This window comes from Heloderma suspectum, chromosome 4, assembly GCF_057233095.1.
Source record: "Heloderma suspectum isolate Gila_16-S chromosome 4, 16-S_ref, whole genome shotgun sequence".
NCBI lineage: Eukaryota > Metazoa > Chordata > Lepidosauria > Squamata > Helodermatidae > Heloderma > Heloderma suspectum.
In genome coordinates this window covers 40,924,783-40,944,793 of record NC_139461.1, presented here as the reverse complement: position 1 = coordinate 40,944,793, position 20,011 = coordinate 40,924,783, and the positions used below count along the sequence as shown (strand labels likewise).

The window sequence follows — 20,011 nt, the reverse complement described above, 5'->3', positions numbered from 1 at the left end:
ATGTCCAACAGCATTACAGTTGTAGTGTATCTAATGAATATAGAAGCTCTTCCTGTATCCTTCTTTTCCATTTAAAATAAATCTGATCCACCACTACCCCCCTCCTTCATGCATCCTTGTTTTGCCAAAATGGCTGCATTTGTGAGCAGCAAAATCTGGGTATAATTTTTAGTTGACTTGTGCTCCCTCTTCTGGCTGGCATTTACCTTTGCATACTTACAATTTGTGTTACACATGCATAGATTCATTAAAAAGATTGTTTCAGTGTCTTCTGATTCTTCGTGTTATTTTTTTGAATGAGAGATGCTAGTCCTGAGGCTGACAAAAGAGGACACAGACATACAGCACATTTGAAGTTAAGAGGGCTGGTGTGGTTCAGTGTGCTTTTTGGCATATTATATATTTCTCATTTTCAGCAGGAGTGAATAAGCTGAGACGTACTGTGGTAGCAACAGAGGGGTGACGTATAAGATGATGAGTCACAACTCCTGAGGACCAGTGGATCAACTATTAAATGAGGGCAAAATGATAACAGATGACAAAGAAAAGGCAGAAATGCTCAATTCCTACTTTGGCTCAGTCTTCTCCTGAAAGAGAGAAGCAAAGGCAAAGTACAGCAAAGGCGAAGTACAGGCTGAAGGGGCAGGATTGCAGCCTGAGATTGATAGGTGTATAGTCAAGGAACACCTAATTACTTTGAATGAGTTCAAATCTCCAGGGCCAGATGAAATGCATCCTAGAGTAATAAAGGAACTGGCAGAAGAGCTCTCAGAACCACTGTCTATTCTCTTTGAGAAATCATGGAGGATGGCTGAAGTGCCAGATGACTGGAGGAGGGCTAATGTTGTCCTTATCTTCCAAAAGGGTAAAAAGGAGGAACATGGGAACTACAGAACAGTCAGACATCAATTCTGGAGCAGATTATAAAGTAATCAATCCATAAGTACCTTGAAAACAATACAGTGATTACTCAAAGCCAACATGGATTTGTCAAGAACAAATCCTGCCCAGACTAATCTGATCTCATTTTTTGATCAGGTAACCTCCCTTGTGGACTGTGGAAATACTGTGGACATAATATACCTCGACTTCAGCAAAGCTTTCAATAAAGTCCCCCATGAGATCCTGATGAGCAAATGAGCTAAAAGTGGGCTAGATGAAACAACGATCAGGTGGATCCACAGTTGGCTACAGAATTGAACTCAAAGAGTCCTTATCAATGAGATCTTCTCAAACTGGAGAGAGGTAACAAGCGGGGTACCACAGGGCTCAGTCTTGGGCCAGTGCTCTTCAACATTTTTATTAATGACTTGGAGGAGGAGGTGCAGGGAATACTGATCAAATATGCAGATGACACAAAATGGGGCAGGATAACTAAAACCTTGGAAGACAGAAACAAAATTCAAAGTGATCTTGATAGACTGGAGCGCTGGGCAGAAAACAACAGAATGAAATGTAATAGGGATAAATGCCAAGTTCTGCACCTTCGAAAAAGAAACAAAATGCACAGTTACAAGATGAGGGATACTTGGCTCAACAACACTACAAGTGAGAAGGATCTTGGAATTGTTGTAGATCACATTGTTGGCTCATATTCAGGTTGTGATGTGGCTGCAAAAAAGGCAAATGCTATTTTGGGCTGCATTAATAGCTTCCAAATCCCAGGAAGTACTAGTTCCCCTCTACTCAGCACTGGTTAGGCCTCATCTGGAGTACTGTGTCCAGTCCTGGACACTGCACTTTAAGAAGGATGCAGACAAGCTGGGAAGGGTTCAGAGGAGGGCAACAAGGATCATCAGGGGACTGGAAACAAAGCCCTATGAAGAGAGTCTGAAAGAACTGGACATTTTTAGCCTTAAGAAGAGAAGACTGAGGAGAGTTATGATAGCACTCTTCAAGTAGTTGAAAGGTTGTCACAGAGGGGAAGACTAGAGTCTCTTCTTGATCATCCCAGAATGCAGGACACAGAATAATGGGCTCAAGTTACAGGAAGCCAGATTCCGGCTGAACATCAGGAAAAACTTCCTGACTGTTAGAGCAATACGACAATGGAACCAATTCCCTAGGGAGGTGGTGGGCTCTCCCACACTGGAGGCATTCAAGATGAGGCTGGACAGCTATCTGTCAGGGATGCTCTGACTTGGATTCCTGCATTGAGCAGGGGGTTGGACTCAATGGTCTTATAGGCCCCTTCCAACCCTACTATTATATGATTCTATGATATTCTTAATCTTTGTGTGTCTCTGGGTTCCCTGCCAAAGAGTCCCCATCACAGAGGGTAGGTTAAACATTAGGAGAAACTTGTTTACTTGTTTAACAGTAAAAGCAATTCAACAATAGAACCAGCTACTTCAGGGAGTGGTTGGCTCTCCTATTGTGGAATTCTTCATGCACAGGCTGGACAGGGGGATGCTCTAACTTTAGATTGGGTAGGGAGGTTGAATGATATGGCCTACAAGACTCCTTAGAACTCTATAATTCAGTGAATCTTTGCATGTGCTTCTTAGTACCCCAGAAGGGCACTTTCCTAGCCTTTGTCTCTTGGATGGTGGCACCACCTGTTAACCATCTCAGGGCAAACTGCATCCCAACAGCTATGCCCAATACCTGATTAAATTCTGACTGGGCCAATCTACACAGGGCTTTTACTCCAGTTTTCTGTTTTTTTTAAAACTCATTTTGTGATGGATTTAGAAATAAAATGGCACTCCATAGCAGCTATTACAGAGTGCTAAAAAAGGAATGCTAAACTTTAGGCAGACAGATTAACATCATAAGACTAAGGAGTGGTCTTCTCAATCAAATCGAAATGTGATACACAAAGAAACACACACACACACACACAGAGTTTTGAAACTTCCTTTTTTCTTTCTTGTTATTTGTTTCTTCATGTTTGTTGTACAATGCCTGGTTTACATCCTGCTCCTGTACATGCTATTTATAAGTACAAATACTTGTAGTTGTTTGGAACTAGGTTCTCAAATTGTCAGGCAGCATGTATGTATGTATCTGTGGCCTGCAGCATTCAGGCTCCAGGGCCTAACCTCCGGATATATCAGCACTATATCCAACCTGGAAACCTGGTAGTCTGAGCTCTGGGCCTCAAGGGTGCCATCTAGGCTGGAGGACCATTCCTGAACATCCAGTCAGGTGACCCCAAGAACCAATCCCAAAGCACCAAGCCCTATCAGTCCTGGAGCTCATAGTTAGCTCCTCAGTCCAAGCAAGTGCAAGTCTTTTCTGGAGTGAGGGCTCTGTCTGGCCCCTGCTCCCTTTTTTAATTGCTACCTTGACTGATTATGCACCCACTCCTGGCCTATTTGGATGGATAGCCAGCTCCCTGGGCCCCAGAACCTGATGGCTCAGAATCCGACCCTGCCTAGACTAGACACAGATAAACTTATAAGAAAAGGGATGAGGTTTTTTAAAATGTATGATTGCTTTTACCTAACTTGAAAAGATAAACTTATAAATAAATCACAAAAATAGAATAAATCAATAGCTGATTCAATTCTTCTAATACAGCTGACAGATACTAGACACCTGTCTCCGGGGTGCTGAAGAACTAAGTGGTCATTATACAAACACTGAGAATAAGAATGCACCCCCAGACTAAGTATTCAAATATCCAAGTACATACTGAACATGTTTCAAACAATATATGTTCTTTAATTGTGGTCACAGAATACTTAAGATTTCTCCCCCCACCCTCCACCCGCAGTGATGCTCTGGAGCTAAATAGTAAAGAAATACTTGGAAGTCAATATGATAGTAACTTAAAATAAATCCTAGGAGTCAAAAGAGATACATACATACATCACTTTAAATGGCACACTGAATCTGCATCAGTCAGAGAAGAAATTAACACTGTAAAGCAGGGATAGGCAACTTGTGGTCTGCCAAATGTTTGGCCTACAACTCCCATCAGCCCTAACCAGCATAGCCAATGGTGAAGGATGATGGCAGCTGTAGGCCAAAACTTCTGGAGGGCCACCTGTTGCCCACCCATGCAGTAAAGCATGCACATGTGTGTGTGCTCTTGTGTATACATTTATACAAAGCATAATAAAGCACTGGAAAAAAATAACATTTTTTTCTACAGTTATTATATGTCTGATAATGTGCAAAAGTATGCACATTACTAGGATTAGCCCAATGCTCATGCTTTTTTAAAGCAGAAATTCTCCTTACGTTTCTGGCTGTGGTCTCCATAATTTATGTTTTTAGTGAAACAATGCTTATTCAAACCTTCTAGCTCTGAAGGGAGTGTTCACAATGTAAAAGAAAACACTGCCATTAAAAGTGTACAATTATGCCGATGGAAACATAAAAGTGTTACTATTGTGGGCATTAAATAAACCTGTACAATTAAGCAGATGGAAACATAAAATAGAAGTGTTATTATTGTGGGCATTAAGTAAAACTGTCCAGCTTCGTCACCACTCTCCTGAGACACATATATCCCTTTATATGACACTTCTGCTTTTCAGTGAGGCAAATGTGCTCCATGTCTTTTTGTAGAATAAAAACCATGCCACCCATGTTCCTCCAAAGATCTCCTTTCATTATTTTTTGAGAAACGTGTGTGGCATCAGTCCTCCTACAAAGACATGAAGATTGTTTGCCTCCTGGAAAACAACAAAATAATGTATATTGTGGCTCATTACATTGAGTTAAAAGCACTCTTTCTAGATATTTGTATTGTACTAGGGTTGGAGGAGGTTCCTGCCCTGATTAGAAAGGAATAGGAGGAGAGCAGAACATCAGGATGTCAAGTCCACTGAATAAAGAAGAAAGGACACATCTGTTCTCTATTCTCCCAGTGTCTGGAAACACAGAGATCTAATTTCTCATTGCAGCTGGCCACAGGGAGGTCAATTTGAGTGTATTTCTATTCTCTGAAGATCATCTCTAGAATGTTTTGGTTGCAATCCCAATCTCTAGCTGCCTTTTGGTTTCAGGCAGAATACATTTTGCTCAAATTAATTTTGTTGCAATTCAAGTGTGATTTTTGAGTCCACTGTAAAGTTGACTCCTGAGTTCCACAGAAAGGAATTTAGTTTCCCCCTTGTTGGTTCACATGTGGTTGTTGCTTTTAAGGATTGCCTTTATGTTTTCATCCCATGTGACGCTTCATGGATCACTGCCCACTTGCTCTTAACTTCCTCTGCTTCATGTTTAAATTTTGAGCATTTTCCTTGGAAATGTTATAAGGACTCATCTGTGCTCCTGAAAATGAATTCTCCAAGGCTATTGAGAGGATAGTTTCGTAGATATTGACTTTGGTCAATAGATTGCGTTTCTGAAACAGGCAGAAAGCACTCTTGCCCCAGTAACATATTATCTGGGCTGTAGTGAGGCATGAACAAATGGGAGTAATGGCCCAAACTTCCACTTGTGGAGGAGCGGGGGTGGAGAACGGGCAGCAGACCAAATAACTTCTGTGTACATGTATAGGCTCCGCTGAAGACTGAGGCTTGCCATTTGGCTTTATAGTTTCTTCTGTGTATTCTTTCCACCTCTTCTTAATCTCATCTGCATCTGTTAGGTCCCTGCCTATTTTGTCCTTTATCATGCCCGTCTTTGCACAAAATGTTCCCTTGAGATCTCCGATTTTCTTGAAGAGATCTCTAGTCTTTCCCATTCTGTTGTTTTCCTCGATTTCTTTGCATTGTTCATTTAAGAAGGCCTTCTTGTCTCTCCTTGCTAGCATTTCTTTTTCTTTGGGATGGATTTTGTTGCTGCCTCCTGAACAATGTTACGGACCTCCGTCCATAGTTCCTCAGGCACTCTGTCTATCAGGTCGAATCCCTTAAATCTATTCGTCACCTCCACTGTATATTCATAAGGGATATGATTTAGGTCATACCTGAATGGTTTAGTGGTTTTCCCTACGTTCTTCAATTTAAGCCGAAATTTTGCAAGAAGCAGCTCATGATCTGAGCCACAGTCAGCTCCAGGTCTTGTTTTGATTGACTGTATAGAGCTTCTCCATCTTTGGCTGCAAAGGACATAAATCAATCTGATTTCGATATTGACCATCTGGTGATGTCCATGTGTAGAGTCGTCTCTTGTGCTGTTGGAAAAGAGTGTTTGCTATGATCAGCGTGTTCTCTTGGCAAAACTCTATTAGCTTTTGCCCTGCTTCATTTTGTACACCAAGGCCATGCCTGCCTGTTATCCCAGTGATTTCTTGACTTCCTCCTTTAGCATTCCAATCCCCTATGATGAAGAGGACATCTTTTTTTGGTGTTAGTTCTAGAAGGTGTTGTAGGTCTTCATAGAACCGATCAACCTCAGCTTCTTCGGCATCAGTGGTTGGGGCATAGACTTGAATTACTGTGATGTTGAATGGTTTGCCTTGGATTCGTACTGAGATCATTCTATCGTTTTTGAGATTGTACCCCAGTACAGCTTTTCCCACCCTTTTATTGACTATGAGTGCTACTCCATTTCTTCTAAGGGATTCTTGCCCACAATAGTAGATATGATGGTCACCTGAATTAAATTCGCCCATTCCTGTCCATTTTAGTTCGCTGATTCCCAAGATGTCGATGTTCAATCTTGTCATCTCATGTTTGACCACCTCCAGCTTACCTTGATTCATTGATCTGACATTCCAGGTTCCTAAACAATATTGTTCTTTGCAGCATCGGATTTTCTTTTCACCACCAGACACATCCACAGCTGAGTGTCCTTTCGGCTTTGGCCCAGCCGCTTCATTCTTTCTGGCGCTACTTGGAAATACCCTCTGCTCTTCCCCAGTAGTATATTGGACACCTTCCGACCTGAGGGACTCATCTTCCGGCGTCATATCTTTTAGCCTTGTGATACGTTCCATGGGGTTTTCTTGGCAAGAATACTGGAGTGGGTTGCCATTTCCTTCTCCAGTGGACCACGTTTTGTCAAAACTCTCCACCGTCTTGGGTGGCCCTGCACGGCATAGCTTATGGCTTCACTGAGTTACGCAAGCCCCTTCGCCACAACAAGGCAGTGATCAAATCCATTTCATCATAATGTACCCTATGAAATAATTCAGCAGGATAAGTAATGAGCGGGAGGGGGGAGAAAATGCATTAATGTTTGGAATCTTCTAATTTAAGCAAAGTTTTCTGATTTTTTGGCATTGGGGGAAGCAATAAGAGATGGTAGGCTTGCAGTGGGAATTCGGATTTAAATTCTTTTTGGTATCAATTTATGCTACTGTCAGGTTGTTCTTAGCACTTTTGGCTCAGGAGAGGAAATGGACTTTAGTCCAACCTTAAAGACTTGAGATTTAGAAAAGTCAGCAGTTCCTTAATGTTTGCTCTTGGAAAGCCTGGGTTCCTCCCATGGGAGTTTTAACTGTTTGCCAGATTAGTAAAGCAACCTTCCCCTCTCCTCTAAAGATGACAGAAAGTGTTTTGCTTCTGGAAGAAAAAAATGCTGACATTGACCCTATGCATTAGAAATATATCCCCCCTCTATTCTTTGAGACACTGTCCAATATGTGAGCAGGATTTACACAGCACTGTAGGAGGAAATGGTAACACAAATGTGGCATTTAAAAATAATAATAAACACAAATACTTAAATTTGAGATTACCGCATATGCAGTATTTCAATAAAAACTTACCATTTCCTACATCCATTCAATGTTCTGTAGAAACAAAGTTTTTCAGAAAAAAAGCTGTCACTCATGTTTCACTCTGCAATAAAATGAGGTAACTTTTTAAAGCAGAAAGAACATGTAATACTAGTAGAAACTTACCTTCAAAATGCCAATTTCCATTTGGGAATAATGGTCATTTATTGTAGCTCCCATCTTCCCTGAATGTCTAAATTCCAGAACTTATATGATTAAAAACATGGTGAAGCTGCTTTTTTGAGTTCACAGAGTTTCTTTCTTGAGAAACCAAGGGCATAAATCTGAGGACACCTGGAGTTTACAATAAATCATGAAGCAGCTATTTATCATACTTGTACATCACGTATTGCAACCAGGAAGAGATGTTTCCATGGATGCTTTTTGGTTTCAGAAGTATTCAATCATGAGGTGTTCAAATGAAAGATGTCTCATCTAAAGGAAGGATCAAACGTTATAAAAAATGGAAACTTGCCAAATATCTTCATATGTGAAGGAATTTCACTATTGACAGCAAATGTAGCTCTCTGGTCACAAGTCTGATGTAAAGGTTGAGAACTGCTGGGCATGTTCTTAATTCCAACTCTCCATTTTGTTATTTTACCATAACCCCCAGTCCAGAATACTTCCCCACTCCAATCAAGGCACAATAAAAGAAGCTATGTTCTTTTAGTAAGTTAGTATACTTACTATGTTAGTAAGACATAGCAGAATCTAAAAGATTCAGGCCTGAGAGATACAGACTGAACTATCAGGTATGTACCACCTCTAAGGACTAATACATTATCTTTTTGGTACAGAGAATAATGCATATGTCAGAAAAATACATGTGAAATAATGTGGGAACGGCTGCATGTCTGTTTTGCTACTTATGTATGCATCAGGAAAGTTCCCGTTCACAGATGTTTCCCCCCAAAAGATATCAGGATGGGTTTAAAATTCCTAGGGGAATTACATTCTGAATTTGTGTCAGAACCCAGAAAAATATTTCCATCAGAACTTTTTATTAGTGATACAATGGGGCATGGCCATCTGGGGAATCCTAGGAAGGCTGGACTGAGACTTCCGAAGGGCTGCATTTGTCCTGCAGTTCCCTACCCCTGGCTGCAGTTCTTCAGGGTTTCAGATAGCCCTACCTAGAGATGCCAGAATTGAACCTGGGACCTTCTGCATGTGTATGTGCCCTGCCACTGAGCTTTCATCTTTCCCCTCCCCTTTTTGAGTTTTTAAAAATATACATACATTAATTTGTATATATCCATAGCAACAAATGAATACATATGAAATGTGTATGTGTATATATATATGAAAATACAACTTACTAGCAATTGTACATAGGCTTCAACAAAAGCAGACCAGATATCCAAATTAGTATCCATTTGAAGATGACATCTATATGCCACCTGTTCAAATGTTGAAAGCATTATAAGGTTCTCAATCCATTGCATTATAGGAAGTGACCATTTATCCTTCCAGTGTTGTAGTATCAGCCTTTTAGTGGTCAAGAGGGCGCAGAGAATCCATTTACGCTGACCGTTCTTTAATTTCCACAAAGCAGGTAAATAATTTAAGAGTATGTACATCAATATTAAAGACTGTTCCAGTACAAAATAATAACTGAATAATAACCTCCTTCCAAAAAGAAGCAACTACTGGACATTGCCAAAACATGTTTTAAAAAAACTTAGCTGCATTGCAGCACCAGCAATTAGCCAAATTGGATAATCCCTTATTAAAGAGACTTTGTGGTGGCTAATAGTCATGAAACAAAAGATTTTGCTGAATAAGATGCAGCCTAAGATTCAAGAAGACATGGAATAATGGGATCAAGTTACAGGAATCCAGATTCCGGCTGAACATCAGGAAAAGCTTCCTGACTGTTACAGCAATACGACAATGGAACCAGTTACCTAGGGAGGTGGTGGGCTCTCCCACACTGGAGGCATTCAAGATGAGACTGGACAGCCACCTATCAGGGATGCTTTGATTTGGATTAATGCATTGAACGGGGTTGGACTTGATGGTCTTATAGGCCCCTTCCAACCCTACTAGTCTATGATTCTAAGATGCAGCCCAAGATCCATATTTATTCACCAATAAAAACTATTTATAGACATGGATTGTGGGTCAGTTTGCCTGACCAGCTTCAATAATGACAGAGACTCTGACGCTGTAAAAGCAGCCAGGCCAAACCTAGATACTAACAAATGCTGCAATTGCAAGTATTGCCATTCAGCCATAACTATCAAGTCATATTTGGCAAGCAGGATAGAAATGACAAAAACTCATAATCAGCACCCACAACTTGATCCAAAGTAAAAATCACCTTATCCGTCCACTTCTGCCACACACAAAAAATTCTTAACAGTTTTAAAATCTGGATTGCCCCATAAAACCAATTTAGCATGAGAAAATGGATCAAAGTGTAATTAACATATTCTACACTACACATCTCTAACTGTAGAAACAGTGGGAGGAATGCAATGCATTCTTGCATGTGTAGAACCTAACGCCATCCATTTAGAGATAGGAACTAGACAAAAAGATCCCAAAACTGACCAAGGCAGAAGATCCGATGCAGACCCTCCTCTTTACTGTTAGAGAATAAGATGGAGGCTTATTTCAGGAAGTTTAGAGAGGAATCCTATGGCCCTTAGAAAGCGTCTGGGTGGCATAGGATACTTTGGATTTCTGGATTCTGGGCTGGAGACAGTGCTCTGACCTTGGACCCAGGAGTCCAAACTCCTCACCCCCTCGCAGCTGGAGCAGAGAGAACCATGCCCGCTGCCTCTGTGAGCTCACAAATGCCAGCTTGGAAAAGAGGGAACGGGGGAGTGCCAGTGGGCTGGGAGGGGACTGGAGAAGTGGGGATAGGAGCTATCCCCAGCCTTCATTCCTCCCCCTCCCCAACACCTCAGCTAGACAGGAGAAAAAAGGGGTGGTGGAAAGGGGAGCAGACCCAGGCGGCAGCCATACAACATATCCTATGGCTGCCCCAGCCTCCTTCCCTCTCTCTCCCCAAAGCATCCTCTAGACAGGCAAAAACACCCATCTAGCCAAATTGCAGACCCGGAGGCGCAGCACACCTCCTGCTCTGCTTTGGATACTTGTCAGCCTCTGAGTTTGGAGGGTTTCGAGTATCAAGGGTGGATCCAATAGGATTGCACCCTTAAGCTGCCACTGTTGTCTATTTCCCCAAACCCAGCAAACCCAGGAATAAATTCTCAAAGGAGCACAACAGCTATAAATTACCTTACAGTTTAAAAGGTTAAAATGTGTAGAAAAATAAAAAAAGGTTTTTGCTTGGCACTGAAATGACATCAAAGTAGACATCAGGCATTTCAGTCTTGAATTGTTTGTGCACACACTATTAAGAGTAATTTTAAGACTGAATGCATGTTGATAATTGTAGGCATTACTGGGAGTGGGCAGCTTGTGGTCCTCAGCATTTTTGGTCTACAACTGTCATAATTCCTCATCATCAGCTATCCTGGTTAGGCCTGATGGGAGTCATAGGCCAAATGTCTAGAGTTGAATTACAGTGGCAGGAAACCCAAAATCCAGTTCAAGAATTATGTATGAAAACCCTTTAAGGTGTGTGGTCCAAATGTAACTACTTTTTATTTGAAAATATCACTGAGATCGTGGCCGCAGCAGTTAGCCGTTGCGCGTTCCGCTCCTCGCCCAGCTCCGCCCTAGAGTCCAGTCCGGGCCTTGAGGTGGCTTGTTGCTGCTGCCGTTGAGTGTGGCTATGTCCTTCCAGTCAACTGCTGTTGCCTCTGTTGTGGAGCGGTGAGAGGACGGCAGGAGCAGCTGGAGGTGGAGCATCTTCGGCAAGCCTCGCCCGCCTGGCGAGAAGGAGCGAGAGAGGCGCGTCTTGGAGAAACCTCCTATATGGATAAGCCTCATAGTGATGTTGAAGCTGGAAATAAGCTGCTGTAATCAAAGGCAGGATGAGTTGGCTGCTAGATGATCAAGAAAATACCCAGGGCAGCAGTCTGGGCTCCCATCCTTCTCTACGGGAAGTTCATTCCATTAACCCAGCACACCTAATGGCAAGAATCGAATCTTATGAAAGCAGAGAGAAAAAAGGCATATCTGATGTCCGAAGGACTTTGTTTGTCACCTTTGACCTCTTGTTTGTAACCTTGCTGTGGATAATAGAGTTAAATGTAAGCGGCGGCATTGAGATGACATTAGAAAAAGAAGTTCTCCATTATGACTATCATTCTTCATATTATGATATCTTTCTCCTGGCAGTTTTTCGGTTTAAGATTTTGATATTTGCATATGCATTGTGCAGACTGTGACATTGGTGGGCAACAGCATTTACAACTGCGGTAACCAGTGCCTTCTTACTAGTAAAAGTAATTCTCTCAAAGCTATTCTCTCAAGGTGCTTTTGGCTATGTGTTGCCCATCATATCTTTCATTCTTGCCTGGATAGAAACCTGGTTCCTGGATTTCAAAGTTCTACCACAAGAAGCACAAGGGGAAAACAGACTACTGTTGGTACAGGATGCCTCTGAGTGAGCTGCCCTTATTCAGCCTGGACTCCCCTCTGAAGGACAATTTTACTCCCCTCCTGAATCTGAAGCAGGATCTGATGAAGAATCTGAAGAAAAACAGGACAGTGAGAAACCAGATGTATAGCAAATATGGCAGTAACAGAGTGAAAACCTGAATGCAGAGCTGCTCAAAACGTGCTACATTTGGACTGTAAAAATGATGCCGGCAGTTTGCTTACTTTTGGTGCTCATAGTGGAAACACTGATTTATGTATTTATTGATCAAGGGGAACTATCCCTGTGCTCTGTAATACCTCATCAAATCTGTATCGCATCTGCGCATATATTGGACTGAATCATGCCTAATATGAAAAGGTACTTGTCTGTAATGTATTCAATGATGCTTGAAACCGATTTTCTAATGACCACGAAGCCACTGGAGAGTAGCATGCTTGTGTATCTAACCTGTAGATCTAATACTACATGAAGTAATACTTTACCCTGAAAGTCTGTCTAATGATTATTTGGATTCACTATAAATTCTTAATATCATTAATTTTACATTTTTTTTAACAAGCTATCTTTTTTTTAAAAGATGGAGTTATGCACTCCTTGTAAATTAAAGGAACACATTAATAAAATGGGGCAAAATAATAATAAAACGTATCACTGAGATCAACAGAATTATTCCCGTGAATGCCAGTTTAACGCTGAAGCTCTAATCTAGGGCAGCAATGGGGGAAGGGGGCACTTGAGAGGGATCAAGAAAGGTTTCTTGTTTTTCTCCGACCGGCTTCGGCAGGGGGGGCGGGGGGTATAGGCAAGAGGCCCCGCAAAGGGGCATGCAGGAGCTTCGTCCGCCACCCCCGTTTATTACGACGTTGCTCCCACTCCGCGCGCAGACTTTCTTTCTAAAGCTTCGCTCCAGCTCCATTACGGGTGTCTTCATCGAGGGCAAGCTTCGGGCGCGCGCGTGAAGCCCTGGCACGTCTCTGACAGCAAGCTCAGCAGCCTGCACTGGAGAACCAGCGCGTCAAATGCAAGAACAGGAAACCAAGGTACGGCAAGAACCATCGGACTGCTACCTGCTTGTTAAAATAACAGTCTTGAGGCACGTTAAAGACTGACACATTTAGGGCACAATCCTACGCATGTTTAGACAGAAAAAGTCCTAGAACTCCCAGCATGCCCCAGCCAGCACGGCAGGGCTTTTTTTCCTGTCTAAACATGCCTAGGATTGTGCCCTTGCAGGGCACGCCTAGGCATGTCCACTCAGAAGTAAGCCCTATTGAGTTGGATGAGATTTACCCTCAGGTAAGTGTGCATAGGATTGCAGCCTAATTCCGGCATAAGCTTTCATGGACTCGGGACGACATTCTGTGCTCCTCTTTCAAAAATAATTTCCTTCTTTCCTGCCTGCCCACCAAGCCCTACTTGGCCCAAGCCTTCCAACGCCGCGCCAGCTGCACCCACGCGCGCCGCGAGCAGCCCAACCGCTGGCTCCCCCCCCCTTTTGTATTCTGCCCCGCCCCTTCCCCAGCTCTTCACTTTTCCGAGCCTCCCGTCTCTCCTAAGCCTTCCGCCGGATGGTGTCACCGCCAAAGGTGTCCGACGAAGTGAAGGAGGCGACTTTTGGCTGAGGCACCAGCCGTGAGGGAACCCGGAACCGCCTCCGCGGCCGTCCCAGTCTCAGCCCTTTGGGCCGTCAGCGACGCCTTCTTCTTGGTCGCGGAGGATGAAGGGCCGGGCGGCGGTTGACAGGGCGCCCCGCGGAGAGTGAGCGAGCGCAAGAGCCGCCGTAGGCGTTACAGGCGAGAGGAGCCCAATGACGAAGCGGGCGTCGCGGTAGGGGAAAGCGGGTGAGGAGAAACTAGCTCGTAGCGGGAGAAAAGGGGCTGATTAAGCCGAAGGTAGCTTAGGGGGCACAGGCGAAGGAAGGGCTGAAGCAGCAACGGGCACTGGGCGCGTGGCGGGGTTTGAAAAGGAGCTGAGCGGGGGTGAAACGCGTGGCGGGAAGTGTGGGGCGCACATCTAGGTAAGGGGGTGCTGTGGCCAAAGGGGTGCGTGTGGTGGCGTCGTTGCTAGTCTCTCCTACATAGCCGGGACCGTGTGCGCTTCTGGTTGGGATCCCCGTGGCAGAATAAGCGCATACGGCGACTTCTGGTCTCGGAGTCCACGTGGAAAGGAGTGCTGACAGTTCTCTGGTTGGTTGATGCTTCGGGTTGCGGATTGTTGTTGCTTTAAATGTACCCTACTGATCTGGCAGAAGATACTCGTATCAAGTAATATGATGATTTAGGCCTTAAAAAATAAGGAGAGAGTGTGGTTGTCAGTGTTGGTGGGAGATTGTTGTTATTGTTCAGTCGTGTCCGCCTCTTCATGACCCCATGGACCATAGCACGCCAGCCCTTCCTGTCCTCCGCTCTCTCCCAGAGCATGCTCAAGTTCATATTCATTGCAACGGTGATGCTATCTAGCCATCTCATCCTCTGCCATCCCCTTCTCCTTCTGCCTTCCATCTTTAGAGACTTGGATTGTTGTCGTTCAGTCATGTCCGACTCTTCGTGACCCCATGGACCATAGCACGCCAGGCCTTCCTGTCCTGCGCACTCTCCCGGAGTGTGCTCAGGTTCATATTCATTGCATCGGTGATGCTATCTAGCCATCTCATCCTCTGGTGTCCCCTTCTCCTTTTGCCTTCAATCTTTCCCAGCATCTTTTCCCAGGTCTTTTCCAGTGACCTTTCTCTTCACATAAGGTGGCCAAAATATTTGAGCTTCAGCTTCAGTATCTGTCCTTCCAATGAGCACTCAGGGTTGATTTCCTTTAGGATGGACTGATTTGACCTCCTTGCAGTCCAGGGGACTCGTAAGAGTCTTCTCCAGCACCACAGTTTGAAAGCATCAATTCTTTGCCACTCAGCCTTCCTTATAGTCCAGCTCTCACAGCCATACATTGCTACTGGGAAAACCATAGCTTTGATTAGACGGACCTTTGTCGGCAAGGTGATGTCTCTGCTTCTTACTATGCTGTCTAGTTTTGCCATAGCTTTCCTCCCAAGGAGCAAGCGTCTTTTAATTTCATGGCTACAGTCACCGTCTGTGGTGATCTTGGAGCCCAAGAAAGTAAAATCTGTCACTGCTTCCATTTCTTCCCCTTCTATATGTCAGGAAGTGATGGGGCCAAATGCCATGATCTTAGTTTTTTTAATGTTGAGTTTCAAACCAGCTTTTGCACTCTCCTCTTTCACCGTCAACAAGAGGCTCTTGAGATCCTCTTCGCTTTCTGCCATTAGGGTGGTATCTTGTGCGTATCTAAGGTTGTTGATAATTCTCCTGGCAATCTTAATTCCGACCTGTGATTCATCCAACCCGGCGTTTCTCATGATGTACTCTGCATATAAATTAAATAAGCAGGGCGACAATATGCAGCCTTATCGGACTCCTTTCCCAATTTTGAACCAATCGGTTGTTCCATGTCTGGGACTTACTGTTGCTTCTTGACCCTCGTACAGGTTTCTCAGGAGACAGGCAAGGTGGTCTGGTACTCCCATCTCTTGAAGAATTTGCCAGAGTATGTTGTGATCCACACAATCAAAGGCTTTAGCGTAGTCAATGAAGCAGAAATAGACATTTTTCTGGAATTCTCTTGCTTTCTCCATGATCCAGTGAATGTTGGCGATTTGATCTCTAGTTCCTCTGCTGCTTCGAAACCCAGCTTGTACTTCCGGTAGTTCTCGGTTCACATACTGCTGAAGCCTAGTTTGTAGGATTTTGAGCATCACCTTGCTGGCATGTGAAATGAGCGCAATTGTGCGGTAGTTTGAACACTCTTTGGCATTGCCCTTCTTTGGAATTGGAATGTAAACTGACCTTTTCCAGTCTTGCGGCCATTGTTGAGTGTTCCAAATGTGTTGGCATATTGAGTGCAGCACTTTAACAGCATCATCTTTTAGGATTTTAAATAGCTCAGCTGGAATACTGTCATCTCCGCGAGCATTGTTGTTAGTAATGCTTCCTAAGGCCCACTTGACTTCACTCTCTAGGATGTCTGGCTCATGTTCAGTGACCGCGCTATCATGGCTATCAGGGACATTCAGATCTTTCCTGTATAGTTCTTCTGTGTATTCTTTCCACCTCTTCTTAATCTCATCTGCTTCTGTTAGGTCCCTGCCTTCTTTGTCCTTTATCATGCCCGTCTTTGTGCAAAACATTCCCTTGATATCTCCGATTTTCTTGAAAAGATCTCTAGTCTTTCCCATTCTATTGTTTTCCTCGATTTCTTTGCATTGTTCATTTAAGAAGGTCTTCTTGCCTCTCCTTGCTATTCTCTGGAACTCTGCATTCAGTTGGATATATCTTCCCCTTTCTCCCTTGCTTTTCACTTCCCTGCTTTCCTCAGCTACTTGTAAAGCCTCATCAGACAGCCACTTTGCTTTCTTGCATTTCTTTTTCTTTGGGATGGATTGAGTTGCTGCCTCCTGAACAATGTTACGGACCTCCGTCCGTAGTTCCTCAGGCACTCTGTCTATTAGGTCGAATCCCTTAAATCTATTCGTCACCTCCACTATATATTCATAAGGGATATGATTTAGGTCATACCTGAATGGTTTAGTGGTTTCCTCCACGTTCTTCAATTTAAGCCGAAATTTTGCAAGAAGAAGCTCATGATCTGAGCCACAGTCAGCTCCATGTCTTGTTTTTACTGACTGTATAGAGCTTCTCTATCTTTGGCTGTAAAGGACATAATCAATCTGATTTCGATATTGACCATCTGGTGATGTCCATGTGTAGAGTCGCCTCCTGTGCTGTTGGAAAAAAGTGTTTGCTATGATCAGCGAGTTCTCTTGGCAAAACTCTATTAGCCTTTGTCCTGCTTCATTTTGTACACCAAGGCCATGCTTGCCTGTTATCCCGGTGATTTCTTGACTTCCTACTTTAGCATTCCAATCCCCTATGATGAAGAGGACATCTTTTTTTGGTGTTAGTTCTAGAAGGTGTTGTAGGTCTTCATAGAACCGATCAACCTCAGCTTCTTCGGCCTCAGTGGTTGGGGCATAGACTTGAATTACTGTGCTGTTGAATGGTTTGCCTTGGATTCATACTGAGATCATTCTGTCATTTTTGAGATTGTACCCCAGTACTGCTTTTCCCACCCTTTTATTGACTATGAGTGCTACTCCATTTCTTCTAAGGGATTCTTGCCCACAGTAGTAGATATAATGGTCACCTGAATTAAATTCGCCCATGCTTGTCCATTTTAGTTCTCTGATTCCCAAGAAGTCGATGTTCAATCTTGCTATCTCATGTTTGACCACTTCCAACTTACCTTGATTCACTGATCTTACATTCCAGGTTCCTAAACAATATTGTTCTTTGCAGCATCGGATTTTCTTTTCACCACCAGACACATCCACAGCTGAGTGTCCTTTTGGCTTTGGCCTAGCTGCTTCACTCTTTCTGGCGCTACTTGGGCATACCCTCTGCTCTTCCCCAGTTGTATATTGGACACCTTCCGACCTGAGGGGCTCATCTTCCGGCGTCATATCTTTGAGCCTTGTGATACGTTCCATGGGGTTTTCTTGGCAAGTATACTGGAGTGGGTTGCCATTTCCTTCTCCAATGGACCACATTTTGTCAGAACTCTCTGCCATGACCTGTCCGTCTTGGGTGGCCCTGCACGGCATAGCTTATGGCTTCACTGAGTTACGCAAGCCCCTTTGCCAGAACAAGGCAGTGATCCATGATGGGGGGAGATGGTACGTGGGTGTATTGAATACTTTTGTATTGCATAGGGTTAAGAATTATTAGGGAAGAATTGTTACGCATCATAGTAAAATTCAAATAACTTGGATGCTTTGCTCCATATCCATTTCCTCCTATTACATGCTGACGAAGGAGAAGGTTTGAATGGATGTGCTGGGTGTATTGCTTTAATTTTATGGGCACCATACAAGTCTTACTATGTTTCTGTTATTATTGGACAATGGTACTGATATATACGTACAGGTTTTGAGGTTAGGTTTTGCAGGTCATGTGTAGTCTTGCTATGTCTGCCTAACAACCTGTGCTGCAAACCAGTTCACTGGGAGTACCACAATTTCAGTTGACGTGCGGCCCTGCAGTACTTAGTGTTAAGTCTAGTTTAATGGGGTCTACTCCATTGCAGCTTAATCCTTTGCATGGTTACGGGAAGTAAGTCATGCTTAGTTCAGTGGAATAAGTGTGCACATAGTGGCTAAGGCTGTAATCCTCTAGCTGCTTAGCTTGGAATAAGCTCCATTGAACTCACTGGGACTTATTGGACATGAACTGTTTATTTATTTGTAAATATTTGCAAACTGCTTACATTTATAGATTTCAAAGCGATGTATATAAATCATTAAAACATAAAAATATACAACCAATACATAGAATCAATATATAGCATCTACGTATCCATAAGAATAAAATACATGGGGCAGTATCTAACTAAATGGTATCATTCCATTACTGCAAATTACACTGCACAATGTAATTGTGCACAATTACATAATTGTGTAATAATTGCACAATTATTAGAGGGCCCTCTAGCACAATGCCAATAGCATTAGTTTGTGCAATGGATTTTCCAGAGAGTCGTGTTACAGAAGCTACTGCTATTGGCGTTGCACTAGAATTCCCTTATGCTAGCACAACATAATTGTGTTAGTGGAGCAACATAGTTGGATACTGCCCATGATAGGCTAAATTACACCGTGAAGGCTTGCAAAAATAGATTTATATATGTTAAATACATGTATATGATTGCACTGTTAGGCTTTCAAGTAAACATGTATTGGTGTCAGGCTGTAAGGATTTAAACAGACCTATGTACATGCTTTGTAGGCGGTAGCAATAGGTGTGTTCTAAACTGTATATTATACATACTAAGAAGATACAAAATGATTTTTTAAAGGCTCTGTCAACAAAGGCACAATGCTGGAATCATATGTGACTCCTATTCTGATGAGCTATGTGGATCGCTACATTAAGAATTTGAAGCCCTCTGATCTACAGCTATCGCTCTGGGGAGGAGATGTAGTTCTTAGCAAACTTGAACTAAAACTTGATGTACTCGAGCAGGTATGTTGTTTTCATTGTGGCTTTTCTGTGCGTTAATAAAATAAAAGTGTATCTAAATGTATATAGAACTATTAAACAAGTTATTCATATTACTGTTGGCTGGGTGATATCCATTTGTTATCATACTTGAGGCTAGTGTACTAGGAATAAAACAGTGTGAACTTAGGATGCAAATGGTGCCTTGCTGCTCTGGCATACATTTTTACATTAATTCATGAAAGTATTTTACATCTCCCTCGATGCTTGTGAAGCTTAGTTCCCAACACTATCTCAAGGCCCTCCATAGCTCTGTCTCGGGCCACAAGGATACCTAATTCTGCATTGGTAGAATTTATTTTCCATAGGTATTAAGCAACTTTTTACCCATATCTTATGTACACTGTGGAAACACCAGATTTTGCAGCATAGACGCCTCAAACATTTACCCCAACCACAAGATCTAAGTGGATCTTGAGGGGCCATAGCTGAGTGGTAGAGCACATGGTTTGCATGCAGAAGGTCCCAAGTTCAGTCCCTAGCACCTCCAGGTACAGCTGGAAAAAATCCTGTCTAAAACCCTGGAGAGCCACTGCTTGTCAGTGTTGACAATACTGGGCTAGATGGATCAATGGTCTAACTCTGTATAAGGCAGGTATGTTCCTAAGTGGGCTTCATGCAGGAGGGTCCTTCCCCACAAACTCTTAATAGAGAGGAAATGACATTTTCAGAGATTTAAAAGGATCTGTATTCTTGCATTTGTCTAAAGCAGTGAGCCATCTGTGTTATAAGAAAATATTA

General features: G+C 43.0%; 1 protein-coding gene and 1 pseudogene across 11 annotated transcripts in view; both read left to right on the top strand.

Moving 5' to 3' along the window:
* Positions 1-11,577: 11,577 nt before the first annotated feature.
* On the top strand, positions 11,578-12,276 carry LOC146346738 (STARD3 N-terminal-like protein pseudogene; annotated as a pseudogene).
* Positions 12,277-13,010: 734 nt separating this feature from the next.
* The window catches only part of VPS13B (vacuolar protein sorting 13 homolog B), a 623,510-nt gene continuing 616,509 nt past the window's right edge, over positions 13,011-20,011 (top strand). For 3 of the 11 annotated variants that reach the window (XM_084849026.1, XM_084849025.1, XM_084849022.1), the window contains exons 1-2: positions 13,693-13,990; positions 19,068-19,234. In XM_084849026.1, coding sequence (XP_084705152.1) covers positions 19,088-19,234 — 147 coding nt within the window. In that variant the 5' untranslated portion in view covers positions 13,693-13,990; positions 19,068-19,087. Of the gene's footprint in view, positions 13,190-13,692; positions 13,991-19,067; positions 19,235-20,011 lie in introns of those variants that run through there. The other 8 variants (XM_084849027.1, XM_084849030.1, XM_084849029.1 and 5 more) reach the window with 4 other exon arrangements.